Raw genomic sequence first — 23,484 nt, 5'->3', positions numbered from 1 at the left:
TCTGCCGTACTGAGGGTTCTTTCTCATGGACAACAAGGTAACTAATTTAACGAGATATTATCTCATCTCTTATCCCAGTTCATCTGCCTCCTTTAATCAGCCGGCGGAAATCGCCGTGAATTCATTTTTATTCGAGCTGATTTGAGGGTTTTCTTTCATTCATAGAATGTACAGTTATAGCGACCAGACCTCAAATGGCCTATGCTGCTGTGCACCAGTGTCATCCCTGGATCAGTAATGCTGACACGCACAGTACAAATGGAGGATTTATAACAGAGTAGCAATCACACACTTATTACACCGAATATCTCCAAAGAGATTAAGTATGATAACATGGCTTAAGGCCATCTAAAAACGATAACAGCGGAAGACTTGGAAGATAAGTGAGTCCATCAACTCCAGCGGCATCACTGAGTATAAGACCACGACCTAAGGCACCTTACTCGTCGTCTGAAAAGTCTGCAACATGAAACGTTGCAGCCCGGAAACGGGTCAGCACATAGAATATGCCGGCAAAGCAACACATAGAGAACAATGACAATGATAAGGCTATACTATATGCATATATGGCTGGTAGAAAGCTCTATGGTTACAGTTTTGCGAAAAGCCAATTTTATCCTACTGCAAAGGAATAAATTTTATTTAACTATCATGGTGGTTGAAACATTGAGAAGGTACCTCCAACTCAATCCCAATTAAGTATCATCTTTAACCCAACAAAATTAATTATAAGTATCACGGTGATGAGATTCAAATGATAATCCAGGTACTAGATACTCAAGTTGTCCATAACCGGGGACACGGCTAATCATGATCAGTTTGTACACTCTGCAGAGGTTTGTGCACTTTTCCCCACAAGACTCGATCGCCTCCGCTTGATTCTCGCACTGCATGATGTTTGAGAAACGGATGACCGAGACACAGTCTTTCAGAAACAGTCACTCTCTACTCTGGATGGACCGGTACACCTACTTTCCCCTACATCTGCTAGTCCACCTCTTCAAGAGATCCTGTAACCTACTCAGCTATGCTAGAGCCCATAATAGCTTGCGGCTGCACACGGAAGTTTCTAGCATGAATAATCTTATGATCCCTTTGAGCCTGGGTGGCGGACCTTATACATACAGACAACACTGGGTTCTCCAAGTGCCTCAATCCACCCAGATGTGAGTTTTAGTTGCCACCTTAAGTTGAACCATTATTAAACAACTCACATCTGTCATGAATATCACTCAAACCCAATCCACGTCTACGAGCATAGCATGGCAATAATAGCAACGTAGAAGTAACTCCCAAGGGTTTGATAAAGAACAGGTAATAGGTACTACCTCAACTACTTTCCAAAACCCACAGTTTAATTAGATCCTAATCATGCAATGTGTTTGAGGAAATAGATCTAATGCAATAAAACTGGGTATGAACGGGGTATGATCAAAGTGTTACTTGCCTTGCTGATGATCCGCAAAACCTAGCGAGTCGAAGTAACAAGCGGCACACTCCGGGTACTCTATCGCAAAAAAACAAGCATACAATCAGTACTCATCTAATGCACAGGTAAAACTCGAAAGAAAGATCCAACCAGAAAGTTCAGCTTAAGAACTCCGGTTTGCAAAAAGAATCAACTCGAAAGAAGCAACGAAAGTCAAACGGCGAAAGAAAGAAACTTCGTTTGCTAATCTGGATCTAGGTCAAATTTTACTGTAGCAAAAACTTGTTTGAGTAGGTTAAACGGAAAGAGAATTTCGAGACGAAACTCTAGGCGCTTGAATCGCCTGATTCCGATAAACGAGCGAGAAGTTCAACAGATTCGAAAATTCGATCGGAAATCGAATCTGAGAAAATAACGAGAAAATCCGACGAAAAAGAAAAAACGGACGAACGGTTAAATAACGGGCGTTCGTTAACAGAGAAAAACCGACGAACGCGTTCGTTAAAACGAACGGTTCGGTGAACGTTCGCGAAAAGAAAACCGAAAAAAAAACCGATCTAGGGTTTTTTTTAAACAAAAGGTATTTTTTTCAGAAAACCGGTCAACGGACGGGCAGTACCTCGTCGGGCTTCTCCGGCGAGGGGCTCCGGCGGGGCTCCGGGCTCGGCGCGAGGGGCGGCGGGGTGCGGGCTCGGGGGGGCGGCTCCGGCGGCGAGGGGGCGGGCTCCGGCGACGGCGGCGAGGCAAAAGGCGGGCGGCGGCGGGCGGCTAGATGCGGGCGGCGGCGGGCGGCTCCTCCGGCGGCGATGGTGGCGAAAACGGAGGGGGGTATATATGGAGGGGGGCTAGGGGGCTTGGGGAAGGGGCTACCGAGGCGGCGGCGGCGTCGTGGCGCTCCCGGACTCCGGCGGCGTCGTGGGGAGGAAGGAGAGGTCGCGGGCGGGCCGTCGGCTGGGCTCGGCCCAGTCGGCGCGGGCGCGTATATTTTTTTTTAAATAAGTTCCGCGGAGAATATTGCGTAGAAAAATAAATAAAAATCAGAAAAATACGAAATAAATGTTCCCCGTCTAGTTAGAAAATCTAGAATAGGGTGAACATTTTTAAAATCAAAAATAAATATTTTGAAAACATGCATATTTTAAAATGCAATAAAAATTTGCAAATAAAATCCCAATAAATTCCAAATAATGTTTTTAACATTTTTCCTCCAGTATTTCAATATTTTGGAGAAGTCATATTTTCTCCTCTCGTTTATTTAATAAAATGAAATATTTTTCCGGAGGGAAAATAATTAAAAATCCAAATCCTCGTTTGAAAAATCAAATAAGAACATTCGAGAAAATCCCCAACTCTCTCCGAGGGTCCTTGAGTTGCTTAGGATTTATCGAGGATTTTGTCAAAATGCACAAAACATGATATGCAAATGATGATCTATGTATAACATTCCAAGATCCTCGGCAGTCACCTTGGCCCAACCAAAGGCCTTAGAATGGGTAAGTTCCGTTCAAACGGCAAGGACTGAGCCAAGCTTGACGACTGGTTCCGATCCCCCGCCCTAGATCAGCTCGAGGAGCTCACTTTTGTGATGGGAATACACGGTCGCTGCCAACGTCCGCACTCCGCCTCACGCCCACGCTGCGCGTTGCCAAGTTCAGGAACTGCCATTTCCCGCCCCTTAATGACGCGCCCGCTCTTATTCTACCACGACCGAAGCACCTCGAGCTCGTCGTCGTCTTCCTCTCAAAGGGTGACATGCAGCGCCTGCCCCATGGCTGTACTGCACTCGAGTACCTTCGTCTTCAGGCGATCAATGGGTTGAGTACCTTCCACATCACCTCCATGACTCTCCGGACTATTTATGTGTGTTGCTGGTGCGGCAGGAAGACATCACAAAAGGTGGACCACGGTATGGTCATCCAGGACACACCTGCACTTGAGAGATTACTTGTAGTTGATCAAGAAGGTCCAACAAGAATCAATGTCATTTCTGTGCCGAAATTGACAGTGGTGGGCTACTCGTCTGACAAATACTCTGAACTTGTTATTGGACCACACCCGTTCAGGTACAATAGCCGCCTTCTACCTCTCCTTCTACAAATTAACATTATTTCAAATTTTGAAGATGTTTGTTCGTCTGTCATTCAGAAAATGATTCCGACAAGCTTGACCCCGAAACTGCGCACAGTGAAGGTCTTGGCACTAGAATCTACAGGCCCGACCTGGAGAAAGTTGTCAGTTTCCTGAGATGCTTTCTGTGCCTGGAGAAGCTATATATCGAGGTGATGTTCCTTTCTTGTTAAATGTAAACCATAAGGGAGTTCAATTTGTGACACCTTTTTCCAAGTTTACAATGACAATGTACTACGATTTCTGAAGGTTCTTTTGGAGGATTTCAGTACATACATGCCCCCCCCATATTGGTTGCTTGATCCATATGGTTACAATCAATAAGCATTTCTCCTTTGGATTCATCTGTACTAGTTTTCTTAGGGAACTTTTCATCCACTCCAACCTTGATACGTCTCCAACGTATCTATAATTTTTGATTGTTCCATGCTATTATATTATCCATCTAGGATGTTTTATATGCTATTTATATGATTTTTGGGACTAACCTATTAACCCAGAGCCCAGTGCCAGTTTCTATTTTTTCCTTGTTTTTGAGTATCGCAGAAAAGGAAAACCAAACGAAGTCCAATTGACTTGAAATTTCACGGAGATTATTTTTGGACCAGAAGAATCCCACGGAGTATCGGAGATGGGCCAAAAGAGTCCCGAGCACCCATGAGGGTGGGGGCGCGCCGTACCCCCCTGGGCGCGCGCCCCTACCTCGTGGCCGCCTCGGAGACCCCCCTGACTTGTTCCCGATGCCAAAACCTCCTATATATATACAAAAACCCCCAGAACATAACCTAGATCGGGAGTTCAGCCGCCGCAAGCCTCTGTAGCCACCAAAAACCAATCGGGACCCTGTTCTGTCACCCTGCCGAAGGGGGATCCCTCACCGGTGGCCATCTTCATCATCCCGGCGCTCTCCATGACGAGGAGGGAGTAGTGCACCCTCGGGGCTGAGGGTATGTACCAGTAGCTATGTGTTTGATCTCTCTCTCTCTCTCTCTCTCGTGTTCTTGATTTGGCACGATCTTGATGTATCGCGAGCTTTACTATTATAGTTGGATCTTATGATGTTTCTCCCCCTCTACTCTCTTGTAATGGATTGAGTTTTCCCTTTGAAGTTATCTTATCGGATTGAGTCTTTAAGGATTTGAGAACACTTGATGTATGTCTTGCATGTGCTTATCTATGGTGACAATGGGATATTCACGTGATCTACTTGATGTATGTTTTGGTGATCAACTTGCGGGTTCAGTGACCTTGTGAACTTATGCATAGGGGTTGGCACACGTTTTTGTCTTGACTCTCCGGTAGAAACTTTGGGGCACTCTTTGAAGTTCTTTGTGTTGCTTGAATAGATGAATCTAAGATTGTGTGATGCATATCGTATAATCATACCCACGGATACTTGAGGTGACATTGGAGTATCTAGGTGACATTAGGGTTTTGGTTGATTTGTGTCTTAAGGTGTTATTCTAGTACGAACTCTATGATAGATCAAACGAAAAGAATAGATTCGTGTTATTTTACTACGGACTCTTGAATAGATCGATCAGAAAGGATAACTTTGAGGTGGTTTCGTACCCTACAATAATTTCTTCATTTGTTATCCGCTATTAGTGACTTTGGAGTGACTCTTTGTTGCATGTTGAGGGATAGTTATATGATCCAATTATGTTATTATTGTTGAGAGAACTTGCACTAGTGAAAGTATGAACCCTAGGCCTTGTTTCAACGCATTGCAATAACGTTTGTGCTCACTTTTATCAGTAGTTGCCTTGCTGTTTTTATATTTTCAGATTACAAAAAACTATATCTACCATCCATCTTGCACTTGTATCACCATCTCTTCGCCGAACTAGTGCACCTATACAATTTACCATTGTATTGGGTGTGTTGGGGACACAAGAGACTCTTTGTTATTTGGTTGCAGGGTTGGTTGAGAGAGACCATCTTCAACCTACTCCTCCCACGGATTGATAAATCTTAGGTCCTCCACTTGTTGGAAATTTGCTACTGTCCTACAAACCTCTGCACTTGGAGGCCCAACAACGTCTACAAGAAGAAGGTTGCGTAGTAGACATCAAGCTCTTTTCTGGCGCCGTTGCCGGGGAGGTGAGTGCTTGAAGGTATATCTTTAGATCTTGCAATCGAATATTTTAGTTTCTTGTTTTATCACTAGTTTAGTCTAAAAAATAAAACTACAAAAAAATGGAATTAAGGGTGCCTCATATGCTTCATATTTTCAATGTCTTCCGTGAAAATGATGGGAAGGAAAATTGTGCTCAACTACTAGAAAAAGAATTACATAGAATGCTTGGCATAAAATATGTGAATGATGAGCATGATTGCAATGTTGTTAGTATGAATTCTTTGAATACCCATGATGCTAATGATATGCAAAGCCACAAGCTTGGGGATGCTATGTTTGATGAAGATGATATGTTTAGTCCCCCAAGTTTTGATGAGCAAATTTATTATGATGAAAGCATGCCTCCTATTTATGATGATTATTGTGATGACACGTACGCTATAAAGAATAAAGATAACCATGAAACTTTTCATCATGATTTTAATCTTCAATTGGATTATGCCTCACATGATAGTTATTTTGTTGAGTTTGCTCCCACTACTATTCATGAGAAGAAATTTGCTTATGTGGAGAGTAGTAAAATTTCTATGCAAGTAGATCATGAAAAGAATGCTTTATGTGCTGGTTATATGGTTGAATTCATTCATGATGCTACTGAAAATTATTATGAGAGAGGATCATATGCTTCTACATATTGCAATAATATCAAGTTTCCTCTCTATGTGTTAAAAGTTTTGAAGTTATGCTTGTTTTGCCTTCCTATGCTAGTTGATTATTGTTCCCATAAGTTGTTTGCTCACAAAATCCCTATGCATAGGAAGTGGGTTAGACTTAAATGTGCCAGTCATATTCTTCATGATGCTCTCTTTATGTTTCAATTCTTATCTTTAATGTGAGCACCATCGAAATCATCATGCCTAGCTAAAAAGGCAATAAAGAAAAGCGCTTGTTGGGAGACAACCCAATAGTTACCTTTACTGTTTTTGTGTGTTCACATGATTATGCTACTGTAGTAATCATGTTTTATAGCTTTTGTTTCAATAAAGTGCCAAGTAAGACCTTTAGGATAGCTTACGGTGATAGTTGTGTTGATCCTGCTGAAAATCAGAAACTTTTGCGCCCAGTAAATTAGTTTTGATAATTCACAGGAACATGATTTTGATCTGATTCTTTTTTATCTGGATTGGTACACAAATTTCTCAGGCTTTCCTAATTTGGTAGGATTTTTTGAGTTACAGAAGTATTCGGGAGTTACAAATTACTACAGACTGTTCTGTTTTTGACAGATTCTATTTTCTATGTGTTGTTTGTTATTTTGATGAATCTATGAGTAGTATCGGAGGGTATGAACCATAGAGAAGTTGGAATATAGTATATATTACACCAATATGAATTTAGAATGAGTTCACAACAGTACCAAAAGTGGTGATTTATTTTCTTATACTAACGGAGCTTACGAGTTTTCTGTTAAGTTTTGTGTTGTGAAGTTTTGAAGTTTTGGGTAAAGATTCGATGGATTATGGAATAAGGAGTGGCAAGAGCCTAAGATTGGGGATGCCCAAGGCACCCCAAGGTAATATTCAAGGACAACCAAGAGCCTAAGCTTGGGGATGCCCCAGATGGCATCCCCTCTTTCTTCTTCGTTCATCGGTAACTTTACTTGGAGCTATATTTTTATTCACCACATGATATGTGTTTTGCTTGGAGCATCATTTTATTTTCTTTTGTTTTGCTTGTTGTTTGAATAAAATACCAAGATCTGAAATTCTTAAATGTTAGAGAGTCTTCACATAGTTACATAATTATTTGACTACTCATTGATCTTCACTTATATCTTTTGGAGTAGTTTGTCATTTGCTCTAGTGCTTCACTTATATCTTTTTAGAGCATGGTGGTGGTTTTATTTTATAGAAATTATTGATCTCTCATGCTTCACTTATATTATTTTGAGAGTCTTTAGAACAGCATGGTAATTTGCTTGGGTTATGAATTTATTCATAATATGATGGGCATTCAAGATGGGTATAATAAAAACTTTCATATAGATAGATCAGAAAGGATAACTTTGAGGTGGTTTCGTACCCTACAATAACCTCTTCGTTTGTTCTCCGCTATTAGTGACTTTGGAGTGACTCTTCGTTGCATGTTGAGGGATAGTTATATGATCCAATTATGTTATTATTGTTGAGAGAACTTGCACTAGTGAAAGTATGAACCCTAGGCCTTGTTTCAACGCATTGCAATATCGTTTGTGCTCACTTTTATCATTAGTTACCTTGCTGTTTTTATATTTTTAGATTACAAAAACCTATATCTACCATTCATCTTGCACTTGTATCACCATCTCTTCTCTGAACTAGTGCACCTATACAATTTACCATTGTATTGGGTGTGTTGGGGACACAAGAGACTCTTTGTTATTTGGTTGCAGGGTTGTTTGAGAGAGACCATCTTCAACCTACGCCTCCCATGAATTGATAAACCTTAGGTCATCCACTTGAGGGAAATTTGCTACCGTCCTACAAACCTCTGCACTTGGAGGCCCAACAACGTCTACAAGAAGAAGGTTGCGTAGTAGACATCAAACCTCTTGTGAAGAAGGCTACATTTTTCTAGAATGTAATCAAATGCCCATGTTAATCATGTCAGATCAAAGATGGCATGTTAGTGCATTTTACAAATCCTGCAAACCAAATAGCTAGTCATGTAGTAATGTTCAAAACTGCATGTAGGCACTAACACGTTTTCTTCTTTTGCAGATAAGATTAGGCCCAGTGGTGGATAATGTGATACAATATAACAATCACGTCGAATGCCTAGATCTGCATCTCTCAGAAATTACTTTCAACTCCTACCGAGGGACCTTACCGGAGATTATATTCACCGGGTTCTTTGTTCTTAGAGCAAGGGTGCTGAAGGAAATGAGGTTTGCCCTACATTTATTTCGCAAAAATGAATGGTCTGTTGATCAGCGCCGGCGCCTGCGGCAAAATTGAGTAGGCTCCAAAAATGCTGAATTTCATTTTGGAACTTCAGATGACAGAGTAATCGGAAGTCATCGGGTCAACCCCATACATGACTTCTCAGTGGCTGACCCCTTTGCAAAAATTGTGAGGTTTCGAAGCCAGACTTAGAAGCGATGATATTAGTTTGAACCTCTCTGATATCCATGTTCAGCGCATCAGCGCGAGCGTTTGCAGCTGATGAGATGAATTTCATTTCTAATATCAGTTTGAACCTTGTAATCTTCGAATTTGAGCCATATAACTCTGGAATTTGAACCTTGTAACATTTCGAGCTTTTGTGGTACAATCGTTGAAATGGCATCGTATGAGACTCGTATATTGCTAGCACTATTTTGACGTTAATATGCAATGGTCTTAGATTTTGTTAACCATTCTCGATCAGTTTACCTTGTCGATCTCACAGCACATGATCTGTATAGCTAACTCGACTGCGATCTTCGACATTATTGCACACAGTTGGTTTCTTCCACCGTGTGCACTGTAGAGCGCAGAATTAATTATCGCACTCGAGTGTCCATGCCTGGGGTGCGGTGTTGTCGAGTGTGCACTGGATTCTGGAATCCTTCGCTATGAACGTCGTGACAAGACGTGACGATTACAGGCCGGCCGGCCCCCATTTATTACAGCGGCCATTTAACCTACCCTGTCTCTTCAACCTTTCGAGCGCGCCCCACCATTGCAAGAAGCACACCCACCACGAGAAATTCTTAGAGGGTATCCTGCGCAGCTCCAATGGCGCTCCGAGCAGCTGCCGCCAACGAGCAGCAGTTCACCATGCGTGCCATGGTGGACACTCACAGAAGGTTCATGGACCTCTCGGTGGTGTACACCAACGACCCGGACATCATGGAGTTGTTGCTTGCCGAGGAGAAGTACAAGGTGGTCGGGTTCGACCTCGAGTACACTCGCGCTCGTGCCGGGTCTCGTCCCAAGGTTGCCGTCTCCCAGATGTGCCTGCGCCACCATGTCCTCGTCTACCACTACTGCCTGGCCACAAGGCCTTGCGAGCGTTTCGCCAGGTTTGTCAACAGCCCCCACTACATGTTCGCTATGGTGGAAATCACCAATGATGTAAAGGTGCTCGAGAGTTCGGGCATGAGAATCTTGTTGACATCCAGGGCCAATACAAGATCTGGGCAGCAAGGAGCATGAGAAGGACTCACTGGTTCACCTCGCCGAGGCCATCATCGACCCCTACTACAGAGAAATGAAGGATTCATGCAACAAGGACAAGCGTGCCTAGCACTCGTCCTGGATGGAGAAACTCGACAAAGCTCATGTCGTGTATGCGGCCAAGGAGGCGTACACGAGCTACGACATGTACCGGCGGATCATTGACATGAGGAAGTCCCTCCTTCCCCAAAACGGCCAGCAATCCAGCCGGAAGCAGAGCAATGGCAATCGTCGCAACAATAAGTAGATGATTAGATCCTTGTTACTCCTACTTTAGTATGCATGTAATTGCTTACTTTGGTGTGTGCAAATGTTATGTGTGTAGTCACTTGTGTAATTGTATGCTTAATTTGGTTATGCAATGCTGTCTTTTTAAGTATATATGTTGATGCTCTGTAGACAGAGCGCAGATGGTGTGCGGGCAAAGAAAATCGCATCGCACATAGACTAAACAATGGAACCCGTCGGTGATGTTTTCATCAATCACTCATAATTGTATACCAGCAATCGTTTGCTCACAACACACACGACTTGTTAGCAGTAATCGTCTGTGTTCTTATCGGTCTTCGCACACGTTTCTGATTACAGACCTGTTTGCCTCATATCACACACATCTTGTTCATTTGAATCGTTTCTGTTCTCATGTCTCAACACAAGTAGTTCATCCGAGTGAACCGCATGCCGTATATCGCACACACCTTGAATCTTGCTGACCGTTTCTTTTGTGTTGCCTAATCACAAACAGTTCATCCGAGTGAACCGTATGTTGTACATCGCACACACCTTCATCTGACTGCCCGTTTCTTTTGTTCCTCATCATCGCAAACGGTTAATTGAGCTGAACTGTATGCCCTGCATCACATACGCAACTAAAATCTGAACCGTGTTTGATGCATCCTCCATCACAAACGTTTTGCATCATTTCTACCGGTTTTCATACATCACCGTTTGCGATTATTGCATCACACACAGTTTCTCGAAGGGTCTCTGATTGTAGTGTCGCGTTAGCAGCATCCTGCAGTAGTGCAAGTTGGCACGGCAATCATGGCCCCGACATCCTCGGGTCCAACAAGCCCGTGTCAGGAGGCACGGCAACGACACATCTGGTGGGCCATGCCCCGACCATGATGTTGGCGACCAGTGAGCCCGTGCATGAGAACACGTCAACTCAGGTCGGCTACACCCCGACAACCAGGTTCTCGGGGTTCTGCAAGCCCGTGTGGAAAACACGGCACTCTTTGCTCGCCTCAACACCAGGCCTGTCAACTGGGAGGCGATGAAGAGACGGTCATGGGGCGACAAGGCCTCGACCGTGACTCTGGCGACCATCGAGACCATGCAGGAGGCGCGACGTTCTCTGGTCGACCATGCTGCGAGCCCGACGTGCTCGGGGTTCATCGAGTCCGTGCGGGAGGCACGACACTCTTTGGTCAGGCACACCCCGACCACGCTGGTGGCGACTGTCGAGACCGCGCATGAGGCACGGTGCTCTATGGTCGGCCACGCCGCAGCCGCGACACGCTCGGGGTCCATCGACTCCGTGCGGGAGGCACGACTCACAACTGTCGGGGGAGACTTGACAAGCAAGTCTTTTGAGAAGAGCGACAAGGAGTCCGCTACCTTGGGAGAAACCACTCCGGGTAGTGCGGTGTCCGACAAGTCATCCCCGGGAAGGGAGTTCCCGGGTAGCATGACGTCTGACACGACGACCCCAGGAAGAGAGTTCTCGGGTATTGTGACATCAGGAACTACAACCCCAACAACACTGACGCCCAAGAGCGAGGTGGTTCCTGGGCAGTTTGCATCCCCACCTACAGCGCGGTTGGACCTGTTCAACGCCAACAACGGTGATCCACATAGGTTGCGACGCCTAGGGGGGACTTCTTGGCGAGCCTGCGGGGTGACCGCAGCACCCCGAGATCAAGAAGGACGAGCATAACGCCATCATCAAGCACAAGGCGCGGCTCGTAATGAAAGGTTGCGTACAACGCACGGGGGAGGACTTGCAGGAGGTCCTCACTCTAGTGGCAAAGCACGAGCAGGGCGTACGGGCTACACAAAACCCGAGAAGGCGGACATCCCGACCAAGGCACTTGGTCGTGTTCAGTTCCAGGAGTTGTGCGACAAGGTCGGGATCATCGACGTCAAGCCCCTTCGACAGGGTTGAGGGGGAGATTGTTGATCAAACCCAGTCTACATGGCAGTACACACTTGTCGTTGCTTGGAAAAGAGCTAAATACTATGCTAGGCTTTCTTCTGTCCAAAAGGCTGAGGTGGAGAAAGAGTATTAGGCTTTAGCTAGTAAAAAGGCTGAGGCGGAGAAGTAATGTTAGGCTTTCGCTTGTAAAAATGCTGAGCTGAACGGCAGCAGGAAGTTTCTGTTGGGAAACGTAGCATGCGATTTCAAAAAACTTCCTACGCTCATGCAAGGTCTATCTAGGAGATGCATAGCCATGAGAGGGGAGAGTGTGTCCACGTACCCTCGTAGACCGAAAGCGGAAGCGTTTTGACAACGCGGTTGATGTAGTCGAACTTCTTCTCGTTCCGACCGATCAAGCACCGAACGTACGGCACCTCCGAGTTCTACACACATTCAGCTCGATGACGTCCCTCGAAATCTTGATCTAGCAAAGTGTCGAGGGAGAGTTCCTTCAGCACGACGGCGTGGTGACGGTGATGATGAAGTGATCCGCCCAGGGCTTCGCCTAAGCACTACGTGAATATGACCGGAGGCATAAACTGTGGAGGGGGGCGCCGCACACGGCTAACAATTGTTGGTGTGTGTTCTAGGCGCCCCCTCCCCATGAATATATAGGTGGGAGGGAGAGGGAACAGCCTTGGGGCGCCCCAAGTAGGAGGAATCCTACTTGGGGGCCTTGTCCAATTCGCCCCCCCTTACCATACTTTTCGGAGGGGGAAGGAAGAAGTAGGGAGGAGGGAAGGAAAGGGGAGGCCGAATCCCTCCCCCTTCCTTCTCTCTTCCCCTCTTTCCTTCTCCTCCTATTTCGGCCTATATGGGGGCGCACCAGCCCCTTGTGGGCTGGTCTGTCCCTTTTTTGGCCCATAAGGCCCATATCTTTGCCGCGGGGTGCCCGGAACCCTTTCCGGTGACCCGATATGTACCTGGTACCCTCTGGAACACTTCCGGTGTCCGAATATTATCGTTCTATATATCAATCTTTACCTCTCGACCATTTCGAGACTCCTCGTCATGTCTGTGATCTCAACCGGGACTCCGAACAACATTCGGTCACTAAAGCACATAACTCATATAATACAAAATCGTCATCGAACGTTAAGCGTGCGAACCCTACAGGTTCGAGAACTATGTAGACATGACCGAGACACCTCTCCGATCAATAACCAATAGCGGAACCTGGATGCTCCGAGAGGGCCCAGAGATACCTCTCCGATACTCGGAGTGACAAATCCTAATCTCGTTCTATGTCAACCCAACAAACACCTTCGGAGATACCTGTAGAGCATCTTTATAATCACCCAGTTACGTTATGACGTTTGATAGCACACAAGGCATTCCTCCGGTATCCGGGAGTTGCATAATCTCATAGTCGAAGGAATATGTATTTGACATGAAGAAAACAATAGCAATGAAACTGAACAATCAATATGATATGCTAACAGATGGGTCTTGTCCATCACATCATTCTCCCAATGATGTGATCCCGTTCATCAAATGACAACACATGTCTATGGTTAGGAAACTTAATCATCTTTGATTAACGAGCTAGTCTAGTAGAGGCTTATTAGGGACACGGTGTTTTGTCTATGTATCCACACATGTATCAAGTTTTCGGTTAATACAATTCTAGTATGAATAATAAACATTTATCATGATATAAGGAAATATAAAACAACAACTTTATTATTGCCTCTAGGGCATATTTCCTTCAGTCTCCCACTTGCACTAGAGTCAATAACCTAGTTCACATCGCCATTTGATTTAACATCAATAGTTCACATCTTTACGTGATTAACACCCATAGTTCACAACCCCATGTGACCAACACCCAAAGGGTTTACTAGAGCCAATAATCTTGTTCACATTGCTATGCGATTAACACCCAAAGAGTACTAAGGTGTGATCATGTTTTGCTTGTGAGAAAAGTTTAGTCAACGGGTCTGTCACATTCAGATCCGTGGCCTCCGCAGGCGCCACGTAGCCGTGTCGTATGTGCGGGCGGCCTCGAATGTCCCGAGAACAAGCCTCGTATCACCGGAGCGGATCTCCGCGTAGTACAAGCCGGGAGGGCGGAGGCGGATGCCGCGGAAGCCGGAGCTGCTCCAGGGGCGCGGAGGCATGGCGGCTGAGTGGGGAGAAGGCGCGGCGGCGGCGGCAGGGCGTTGGAGACAAGGAAGAAGGGCGCGGCGGGAAAGAGAGAGGCGATGGAGACGGCGGTTGACGGACGCCCGCCGGCGGGTTTTATAAAACGCATTGGACGCCGCGCACGTTGTCGCTTTTTTCGCGGGCAGTTCTTTTCAGCGCGCGGACTTTTGCGCGTCTGCTGGAGCGAGCCAACGCTCGCGCGTGCAAAACAGCGTTTTTTATCGCGCGCCAAATCCAGCGCGCCTGTTGGTGCTCTTATACTTTGCGTTGCCCATCCCCGGACCGCAAGGCCATCCGCTATTCCGCTGGGACGAAATGTTGTGGCGTTTGTGAGAGGCGGCAACGAGGAGGAAAAGCGGCGCCAAAGTGTTTTCCTGTGTTCGCGCTTTCCCTCCATTCCGTCTCCTCCTCTTTCCTCTGTCTCTCTCTCTCTCCTTCGGACTTCGGTCCTTCCTCCTCCCGCCACGGAGAGAGAGGCCGGCGAGAAATCCTGGTCACACCGCACCTCACTGATCCATTACAATTGATACCTGTGAGGGTTAGTATGTGCTTTCCTAAATCCTAGATCCCCCTCCCTAATCTTGTAGGCATGCCTATTTTTTTTCTTGGTGATTTTGCTCCTAGCTAGTGGCTGATTCGTCTCACCATGTTCTTGGCTGGTTGCGACAAATGTGTGTCGGTATGGACCAAGAACGTGATGGCTTGGCCGCCCTGACATACTTGTACATACTCTACCCTACCTCTAGCCTTCCAGGTGCTACTTGTCTCGCTTGCTCACTGATCTCAGTATAAATGAACTGTACGATGTTGAGATCCAGTTTTAGTCCTCGGGTCCAATTTGGCTTGTTCAATATTTGGTCATTTGCTCAAATGTGTTAAATTATTATCTGTAAAGAATTTACTCGGTTTCATCAAGAAATGTTCAGCCGTCAATATACACAATGTTAAATTATGATCCAAATTATACCGTATTGAACTAGACGTAGTACATACGGTGTGGGCCTTTGCGTTGGTACCGACGCGTACGAGTACAACTCGTTTACTTGTCCTCCAAGGACTCTCATGTATTGCCCTCATATATACCACCTACGACGGTCTGTCGTCTCGTGCTTGTAATACTCCTCCTCATAGTGATTGCGCCTTCGTGCGTCCGTGATTTTCTCTCGCAAGGGTTTTCACATAAAAATCCGTGTCTTGTGTCTCGTTTTATCTCGTTATTACCTAACAAGTGATATAAAGAGCCAAGTTCGTAGTACGAGATTGAAGACGAGAGAATTAGGGTTGCATCTCTGCGCGCCGCCGCTCGCGACACGATCCATCGAAGCTGGATCGGTTTCCGCTGCGTCGCCCTAAGAAGTCGAGACCGACAGCAAGTTTGCGTGACGCTCGTTCGTGCAGCAGACGTATCATCGTCCGTACCTGCCGCAGCGGCCAGATCGATTTTTCTCGTCCACGTGCGAATCCGCCGAGCCACGCGTTGCTACGGGTGCAAGCTTCAAGTCGCCGAGACCAAGGAGATCATTGCTGCTCCACGTCTGATCTAAAGGCTCATGTTCCGAGGCTGCTTTCCACGTTCTCTGATCGGAGGCTACTGCTACTTGAAGTTAATCTACTCAAATACTCCCTCCATTCCACAATGTAGTGCTTCCTCTATCTCCGTGCTTCAACTTTGACCGTAAATTTAACTACCAAGACCGATTGCGGCGGGAGCAAAAATTATATCAGTGAATTCGTATTCGAAAGAAGTTTTTAATTATGTAATTTTTTCACCCGCCGCAGTCGGTCTCGTTCGTTAAATTTATGGCCAAAGTTCGACCTCGGGAAACGCGGGCGCACTATATTTTGGAATGAAGGGAGTACTACTACTAGTCGATTTCTTTGCTCACGTGAAGCTACTGTTTTGGACTTTGCTACAGCCACTCCAAAAAAACTGCCAGGTGCTATTTTTTCAAGTTTCGTTGCTCCGCATTAATTAATTCTATCAAGGATTTTTCTACTGGCTTGTACTATTTTGTGCACACAGATTTAATCTACTCATAGCATCCATGAAGTATGATCTTCCGTTGCTAGACCGTGACACAAGGTTTACCCTATGGCAAGTCAAGATGCGAGCGTTGTTGGCACAGTCCGACTATGATGAAGCACTGGATAGTTTTGGGAAGAACAGAATTCAGGACTGGACTGATGAGGAGAAAAGAATTGATTGTAAGGCTTTGTTACAAATTCAACTTCATTTCATAATAATATTTTGCAGGAAGTTTTGAGCGAGAAAACTGCCGCCGCTCTATGGTTAAAGCTGGTTTGCATGACTAAGGATCTCACCAGCAAGATGCATCTGAAGCAAAAATTATTTCTGCACAGGTTACCCGAGGGAGGTAATGTTTTGAATCATATTTCTGAATTTAAGGAGATTATATCCGATCTAGCTGCAATGGAGGTTAAGTATGAAGAGGAAAATACTGCTTTAATGTTACTTTGTTCACTGCCAAGTTCCTATACCAATTTTAGAGACACCATATTATATAGTCGTGATACTCTCACGCTTAATGAAGTTTATGAAGTTTTGAACTCTAAGGAGAAGATGAAATTAATGGTGCCTCATGATGGTTCGAGTTCATCCCAAGCCGAGGGATTATCTGTTCATGGCAGGACAAAGGAGAAGAACTCCAATAATGAAAACAGAGGCAAAAGTAAGAACGGCCACAGGAGCCGGTCGCAATCCAGAGACAAGAAATATTGCAGATATTGCAAAAGATGGGCATGACATCTCAGAGTGTTTCAAGTTGCAGAATAAAGAAAAGAGGAAAGGTAACAATCGTTATTGCTGGATGTGCTGAGACCAATGATGAGTGGGTACTTGATACTGCATGCGCTTTTCATATGTGTCCACATAGAGATTGGTTTAATACTTTTGATTCCACTACTTCTGCCGGTTCCGTTTTGGGTTTTGATAATTCACCATGCAAGATTAAAGGCATAGGTTCTATTCGAATCAAGATGTTTGATGGCATAATCAGAACTTTGACAGATGTTCGGTATATTCCGAAGATGAAGAGAAATCTTATTTCTATGAGTGCCCTTGATGCAAAGGGATACAAGTATTCAGGTGGAGATAGTGTTTTGAAAGTCACCAAAGGTTCCCTTATTGTGATGAAAGGTGACTTAAGTTCGACAAATGGTCTTTATTACCTTCGAGGTTCTACCGTTTCAGGTAACGCTACTCCAGCTATTTCAAAGAATTCTGATTGTGATGCTGCTAACCTTTGGCATATGCGTCTTAGACATATGAGTGAACTTGGTTTGGCAGAGTTAAATAAGAGAGGTCTTCTTGATGGATATTAACCTCGTAAATTGAAATTTTATGAGCATTGTATCTTCGGCAAGCACAAGAGGGTGAAGTTCAATACTTCGACCCATACAACTGAAGGTATTCTTGATTATGTGCATTCTGATTTATGGGGACCATCTCGCAAGAAGTCACTAGGTGGTGCTAGTTACATGCTGACTATTATTGATGATTATTCGAGAAAATTTTGGCCTTATTTCTTGAAGCATAAATATGAAGCATTCTCATCTTTTAAGGAGTGAAAGATTATGGTTGAAAGACAAACTGAAAGGAAGGTAAAAATACTTCGCACTGATAATGGTATGGAATTCCGTTCTAAGCAATTTAAGAATTATTGCAAGTCTGAAGGCATTGTCAGACATTACACTGTTCCTTATACTCCTCAACAAAACGGTGTTGCTGAGCGTATGAACAGGACCATTATTTCCAGAGCCCGTTGCATGTTGTCTAATGCAGGTTTGCATAGGCGTTTTTGGGCTGAGGCCGCTTCCACTGCTTGTTATCTCATTAACCGTTCACCATCTATTGCTCTTAATAAGAAAACTCCAATTGAGGTATGGTCTGGTTCACCTGCTGATTATTCACGGTTGAGAGTTTTTGGTTGCACTGCTTATGCTCATGTTGATAATGGAAAGTTGGAGCCTAGGGCTGTTAAGTGCATCTTTCTTGGTTATAAGTCTGGTGTTAAAGGTTTTTAATTGTGGAATCCTGAAACCCAGAAGGTTGTTATTAGCAGAAATGTTATCTTTAATGAATCTGCTATGTTACATGATGTTTCATCTACTAATGTTCCCGTTGAGAGTGAACAGCAGCCTATTGTTCAGGAGCCTACTGTTCAGGTGGAGCATGTTATTGATTCAGGTGATACATCTGGTAATGAAATTGTTGATCCACATGATGAACCCGTCGTTAATGATGATCATGTCACTCCCACTCCAAATCAGCATATTGTTCCACCCAGTTGGAATCTTGCACGTGACAGAGTTAGACGGGGTATTAATAAACCTGACAGGTTAATTGAAGAGTGCAATATTGTTTCTTTTGCTTTATCTGTTGCAGAAGAAATTGAAGGTAATGCCGAGCCTTCTTCATATTCTGAGGCTATTATTTCTGGTGATAGTAATAAGTGGATGACTGCTATGCATGATGAGATGGAATCACTTGAAAAAAATGGCACTTGGGATTTAGTAAGATTACCTAGAGAGAAGAAACCTATTCGTTGCAAGTGGGTTTTCAAGAGGAAACAAGGTGTTTCTCCTAATGATGAGACAAGATATAAATCAAGGTTAGTTGCTAAAGGTTACAGTCAGATTTCAGGTATTGACTATAACGAAGTCTTTTCTCCTGTTGTGAAGCATAGCTCTATTCGCACTTTACTCAGTATTGTTGCCATGCATGATCTTGTGCTTGAACAATTGGATGTTAAAACTGCATTCTTACATGGAGAATTAGAAGAGGATATTTATATGGAACAACCTGAAGGTTTTGTTATTCCTGGAAAAGAAAAGCTTGTCTGTAAGTTAAAGAAATCTCTTTATGGATTGAAGCAATCCCATAGACAGTGGTACAAGAGATTTGACACCTTTATGCTCTCTCAAGGTTTCAAAAGGTCTAATTATGATAGTTGTGTTTATTTAAAAACTGTCAATGGTTCAACTATTTATTTGCTCCTTTATGTTGATGATATGCTTATTGCTGCAAAGAGTATGTCAGAGATTAATGAACTAAAGAAGCAATTGAGTAATGAATTTGAGATGAAGGATTTGGGTGCAGCAAAGAAAATACTTGGCATGGAAATATCCAGAGATAGACCGTCTGGAAAAGTATATCTAAGTCAGAAGGGATATATTGATAAAGTTCTTCGTCGTTTTAATATGCATAATGCCAAGCCAGTAAGTACTCCGTTAGCTGCACACTTCAAATTATCATTAGCTTTATGTCCTAAGTCAGATGCAGATATTGAGTACATGTCTAGAGTTCCCTATTCGAGTGCAGTTGGTTCACTTATGTATGCCATGGTTTGTTCTCGTCCGGATTTATCATATGCATTGAGTGTTGTCAGTAGATACATGGCTAATCCTAGAAAAGAGCATTGGAAAGCAGATCAGTGGATTTTCAGATACCTGCGTTGTACTTCTAATGCTTATTTACAGTTTGGGAAAACTAGAGATGGACTTGTTGGTTTTGTTGATTCTGATTTTGTTGGTGATTTGGATAAGAGAAGATCACTCACAGGTTATGTTTTCACCATTGATGGTTGTGCTGTGAGTTGGAGAGCAAGTTTGCAGTCTATTGTGGCTTGTTCCACTACTGATGCCGAGTATATGGCTATTTCTGAGGCATGCAAATAAGCTATCTGGTTGAGAGGTTTGTACACTGAGCTTTGTGGAGATTCATCTTGCCCTACCATATTTTCTGACAGTCAAAGTGCCATATATCTTACAAAGAATCCAATGTATCATGAGAGAACAAAGCACATTGATGTCAAATTTCATTATATTCGAGATGTTGTTGTTGAAGGCAATTTGAAGGTATGCAAGATAAGTACTCATGATAATCCTGCTGATATAATGACAAAGCCAGTTCCGACCAATAAGTTTGAGCTTTGCTCAGGCTTAGTTGATATTTCTCACTAGTCCTATGGACTTTGACGCACAAGGTGTTTATGCTGATTTGGATGGAGTTATCTACTTTCTTCGACTACTCGAGGGAATTTGGATCAAGGTGGAGATTGTTAAATTATGATCCAAATTATACCGTATTGGACTAGACGTAGTACATACCGTGTGGGCCTTTGCGTTGGTACCGACGCGTACGAGTACAACTCGTTTACTTGTCCTCCAAGGACTCTCATGTATTGCCCTCATATATACCCCATGTAGTCGCACCTAATACGGTCTGTCGTCTCGTGCTTGTAATACTCCTCGTTATAGTGATTGCGCCTTCGTGCGTCCGTGGTTTTCTCCCGCAAAGGTTTTCACGTAAAAATCCGTGTCTTGTGTCTCGTTTTATCTCGTTATTATCTAACACACAATTTACTCAAATGGCTGCATGTTTTGATATCTAGGCATGGAAGATGAAGTAGACAGTGCTAATGACATGGTAGAACAAGAGGAAAGCACCGGCAGCGCCCCTAGCCCATCGTTTTCAGGCAGAAACACGAAAAGGCTCCGGTCGAAAGTGTGGGACGATTTCACACCCATTTTCGTCGGAACTAAGCTTGCGAAGACTGAATGCATGCATTGCCAGAAGGTTTACAACGTCGGCTCAAGTGGCACTAGCGGCCTGCTAAAGCACCAGGCCAAGTGCAGCGCTAGGGCCCATAAAAGGCCAATGCAAAACAAGTTTCAAGTGTTGCCGTCTACCCAGAAGAGCACCGTTGCAGCTGGCCCTGGTTTGACACAGAAGAAGCTCCCATTCTCCCTCGCTAACCAGAAGAAATGCTTGAGCACAGCCGATGCAATGCTTGAGAAGAAGGGTCTTGCTTTTCTTGACATTCCCAGTGACATGAATCAGGAGGTTGGTCAGAATTCATCTCATGAGGAACTCGCAGGACACGAGCAGAAGAATCAGTTGGGTGCGAAACTTGCAGTGCCTGAGCAGGACATTCTCACTAACATGAATCGGAAGAATCCAGAGGTTGATCAGGGTGAGCCACACAAAGAACTTGTCAGGATATTTGCTGCGCACGGGCACTCACCATCGATAAGAGCCCATGATAGGTTTAGTAAGGGGCTGTTCGGCATCGCTCCGCTCCGCAGCTCCCGGAGCGGAGTTGGCGGAGCTGTAGGTCAAAATGGTGGAGTTGCCATTTACCCGCTCCGCAGATTCCCGGAGCGGACCATTACCGAACAGGGCCTAAGTTTGTTGCTTGCTTGAATCCTATGATCAAGATGCCAGATGAATATGTCATGTGCAGGTACTTTAAGGAACTGTTTGACAAAGAAAAGACCAAACTGAAGGAGAAGCTTGCCACTTTGCACAGTCGGGTTTGCTTGAGTGCTTATGTGTGGCACTACGATTTGCTCTCAGCGTTCTTATGCCTGAGCGTTCATTACATTGATGATGAATGGGAGAAGCAGAAAAATATCATCAAATTTCGTGCCGTCGATCCTTCCTGCAGTGGAGAGGAATTGAGCCAGTCTATACTGTATGCTATTCACGATTGGGGTCTTCGTGACAAGGTTTTCAGCATTATACTGGACGATGCATTTCTGGATGATTCAGTTACTTCGGATGTCAAAGCTCGTCTCCAAAAATGGAACCTTCGCTCGGCTAATCGGAGCGTGTCTACATCTGTAAATCAGAGCTTGTTTGTGATAAAGTATGCAACTCATCTAGTTAAACATGTCATACAGGTTGGCAAGGATGAACTTGAGAAAGTCACGCAGAAGTCAACAAAGTGTTCTCAGCATGCAAAGGGCCACATTCCTTCAGTAGTACATTATCCGAACCACAGATATGCACCGTCACCAGGAGGCTGGAAAAATGCAAAGAAGATTTGTAAGGTCATGGAAGATCTGCAACGACACATGGATGAAATACACAATTGTTGCAATCCAGCTGACCTGTTTGACAAGGTGTGGGATGTTAAGGAACTTTTGCATCGTGATGCTGAATCCTATATCTGGGGAGATAGTAAAATTTCCAAAGAGCTGGAGAAGATGCAAGAAAAGTTTAAGGAGCAGTGGAAACTCTGTTGCTTAAATATCTGCATGCCTATGATCATGGATCCTTCATACCGTTTGGAACGCATCAAGTCCCGTCTCCGGTCTGATGCAGGCAATTATCATCTGGAGAAGCGGAGTTTTGAAGATGATATGGAAGATTATATTGAAGAAGTGCATGCCATATTGCTCAACCTCTATTGTGAATATTCTGATCCGGTGGAAGACACTAGCTGCACTTCTGGATCTAAAGCTAGAAAAAGAACTCTTGGGGAGGGACGTGATACACTGATGGACTATTACCAAGCCGCCAAATGTCCGTACAGTGAGCGACCGATGACAGAACTTGATCAGTACATGCAGGAGCCAGGTCTCTCTGCAGATGAGTCCAGTGTTCTCCAATGGTGGAAGGAACATAACCTGACTTATCCTACAATTGCTCGGATGGCACGTGATATATTGGCCGTGCCACTCAGTGTAGACTGCAGCGTAGCAATAAAGACTGCGAGGCGCACAATTTGCGAGTCTAGTAGCCTGTGGCGTGAAGAAGTTGTGTGTGTTCAGGACTGGCTCGGATCAGATGGTATGGTCTATACCCTGTTTTCTCATTGTTATCCCATTACAGTCTTGTGCTAACCGTAGTTCTCATGTCATAATCATAGGTTCCTCGAGCGAGTGATATTTTCAAGTGAATATTTCAACCTTCAGGATGTCCCATGTAAGCTGCTTTGCTTCCTAGCCCACCCACTTTAATCCTATCCTTTTCGACGAGTGACTGCTAATTGGTTACCGTTCTGATGCAGGATTCAAATACGAGATATTGCGCAGACAGGGAGTTCCTTTTTGACAGTTTTTGAGGCAGTATGCTAAGCTGATTTGTCAAGATGTACTCCCTCTGTTCCATAATATAAGAGCATTTTTTATACTACACTAGTGTAAAAAACGCTCTTATATTATGGGATGGAGGGAGTAGTTAACAGTATAGTAGCTTCTCAGTTACAGTAAGGTGTCTTTTGTGTCTATGCTTGGTGAGGAGTCTGTCAGTAATTCCTACTTCTAGCTTCAGATACACCTGAAAATTATGTCCAGATATTACTTATAATTTTGTTAGTACCTCTCATGAAAAATTTACGTTTTACCTGGACCAGCTTGATTTGTCGGTTCAAAAGGTTCAGACTTCTGAACAATGTGATGCACTCAGCCTTTCAGCACGCTGCTAATCTGATTTATGCCACTTCTACGATTAGAATCCTCTTTCCCGTCTTTCTAAGATTTCTGTTTATAAATTTCT

General features: G+C 44.3%; 1 protein-coding gene across 1 annotated transcript; it reads left to right on the top strand.

Annotated features, from left to right (window-relative positions):
• The first annotated feature begins 21,419 nt into the window (after window positions 1–21,419).
• LOC109755375 (zinc finger BED domain-containing protein RICESLEEPER 2-like) lies at window positions 21,420–23,040 on the top strand. Its single transcript, XM_020314287.1, has 2 exons — window positions 21,420–22,776; window positions 22,997–23,040. Exons 1-2 carry the CDS (start codon window positions 21,420–21,422, stop codon window positions 23,038–23,040), a joined length of 1,401 nt encoding a protein of 466 aa, XP_020169876.1.
• The last annotated feature ends 444 nt before the right edge of the window (window positions 23,041–23,484 follow it).

Source organism: Aegilops tauschii, chromosome 5, assembly GCF_002575655.3.
Source record: "Aegilops tauschii subsp. strangulata cultivar AL8/78 chromosome 5, Aet v6.0, whole genome shotgun sequence".
NCBI classification, from domain to species: domain Eukaryota; kingdom Viridiplantae; phylum Streptophyta; class Magnoliopsida; order Poales; family Poaceae; genus Aegilops; species Aegilops tauschii.
Note: the sequence above shows the minus strand (reverse complement) of the source record. Positions and strands in the feature narration are given on the sequence as shown.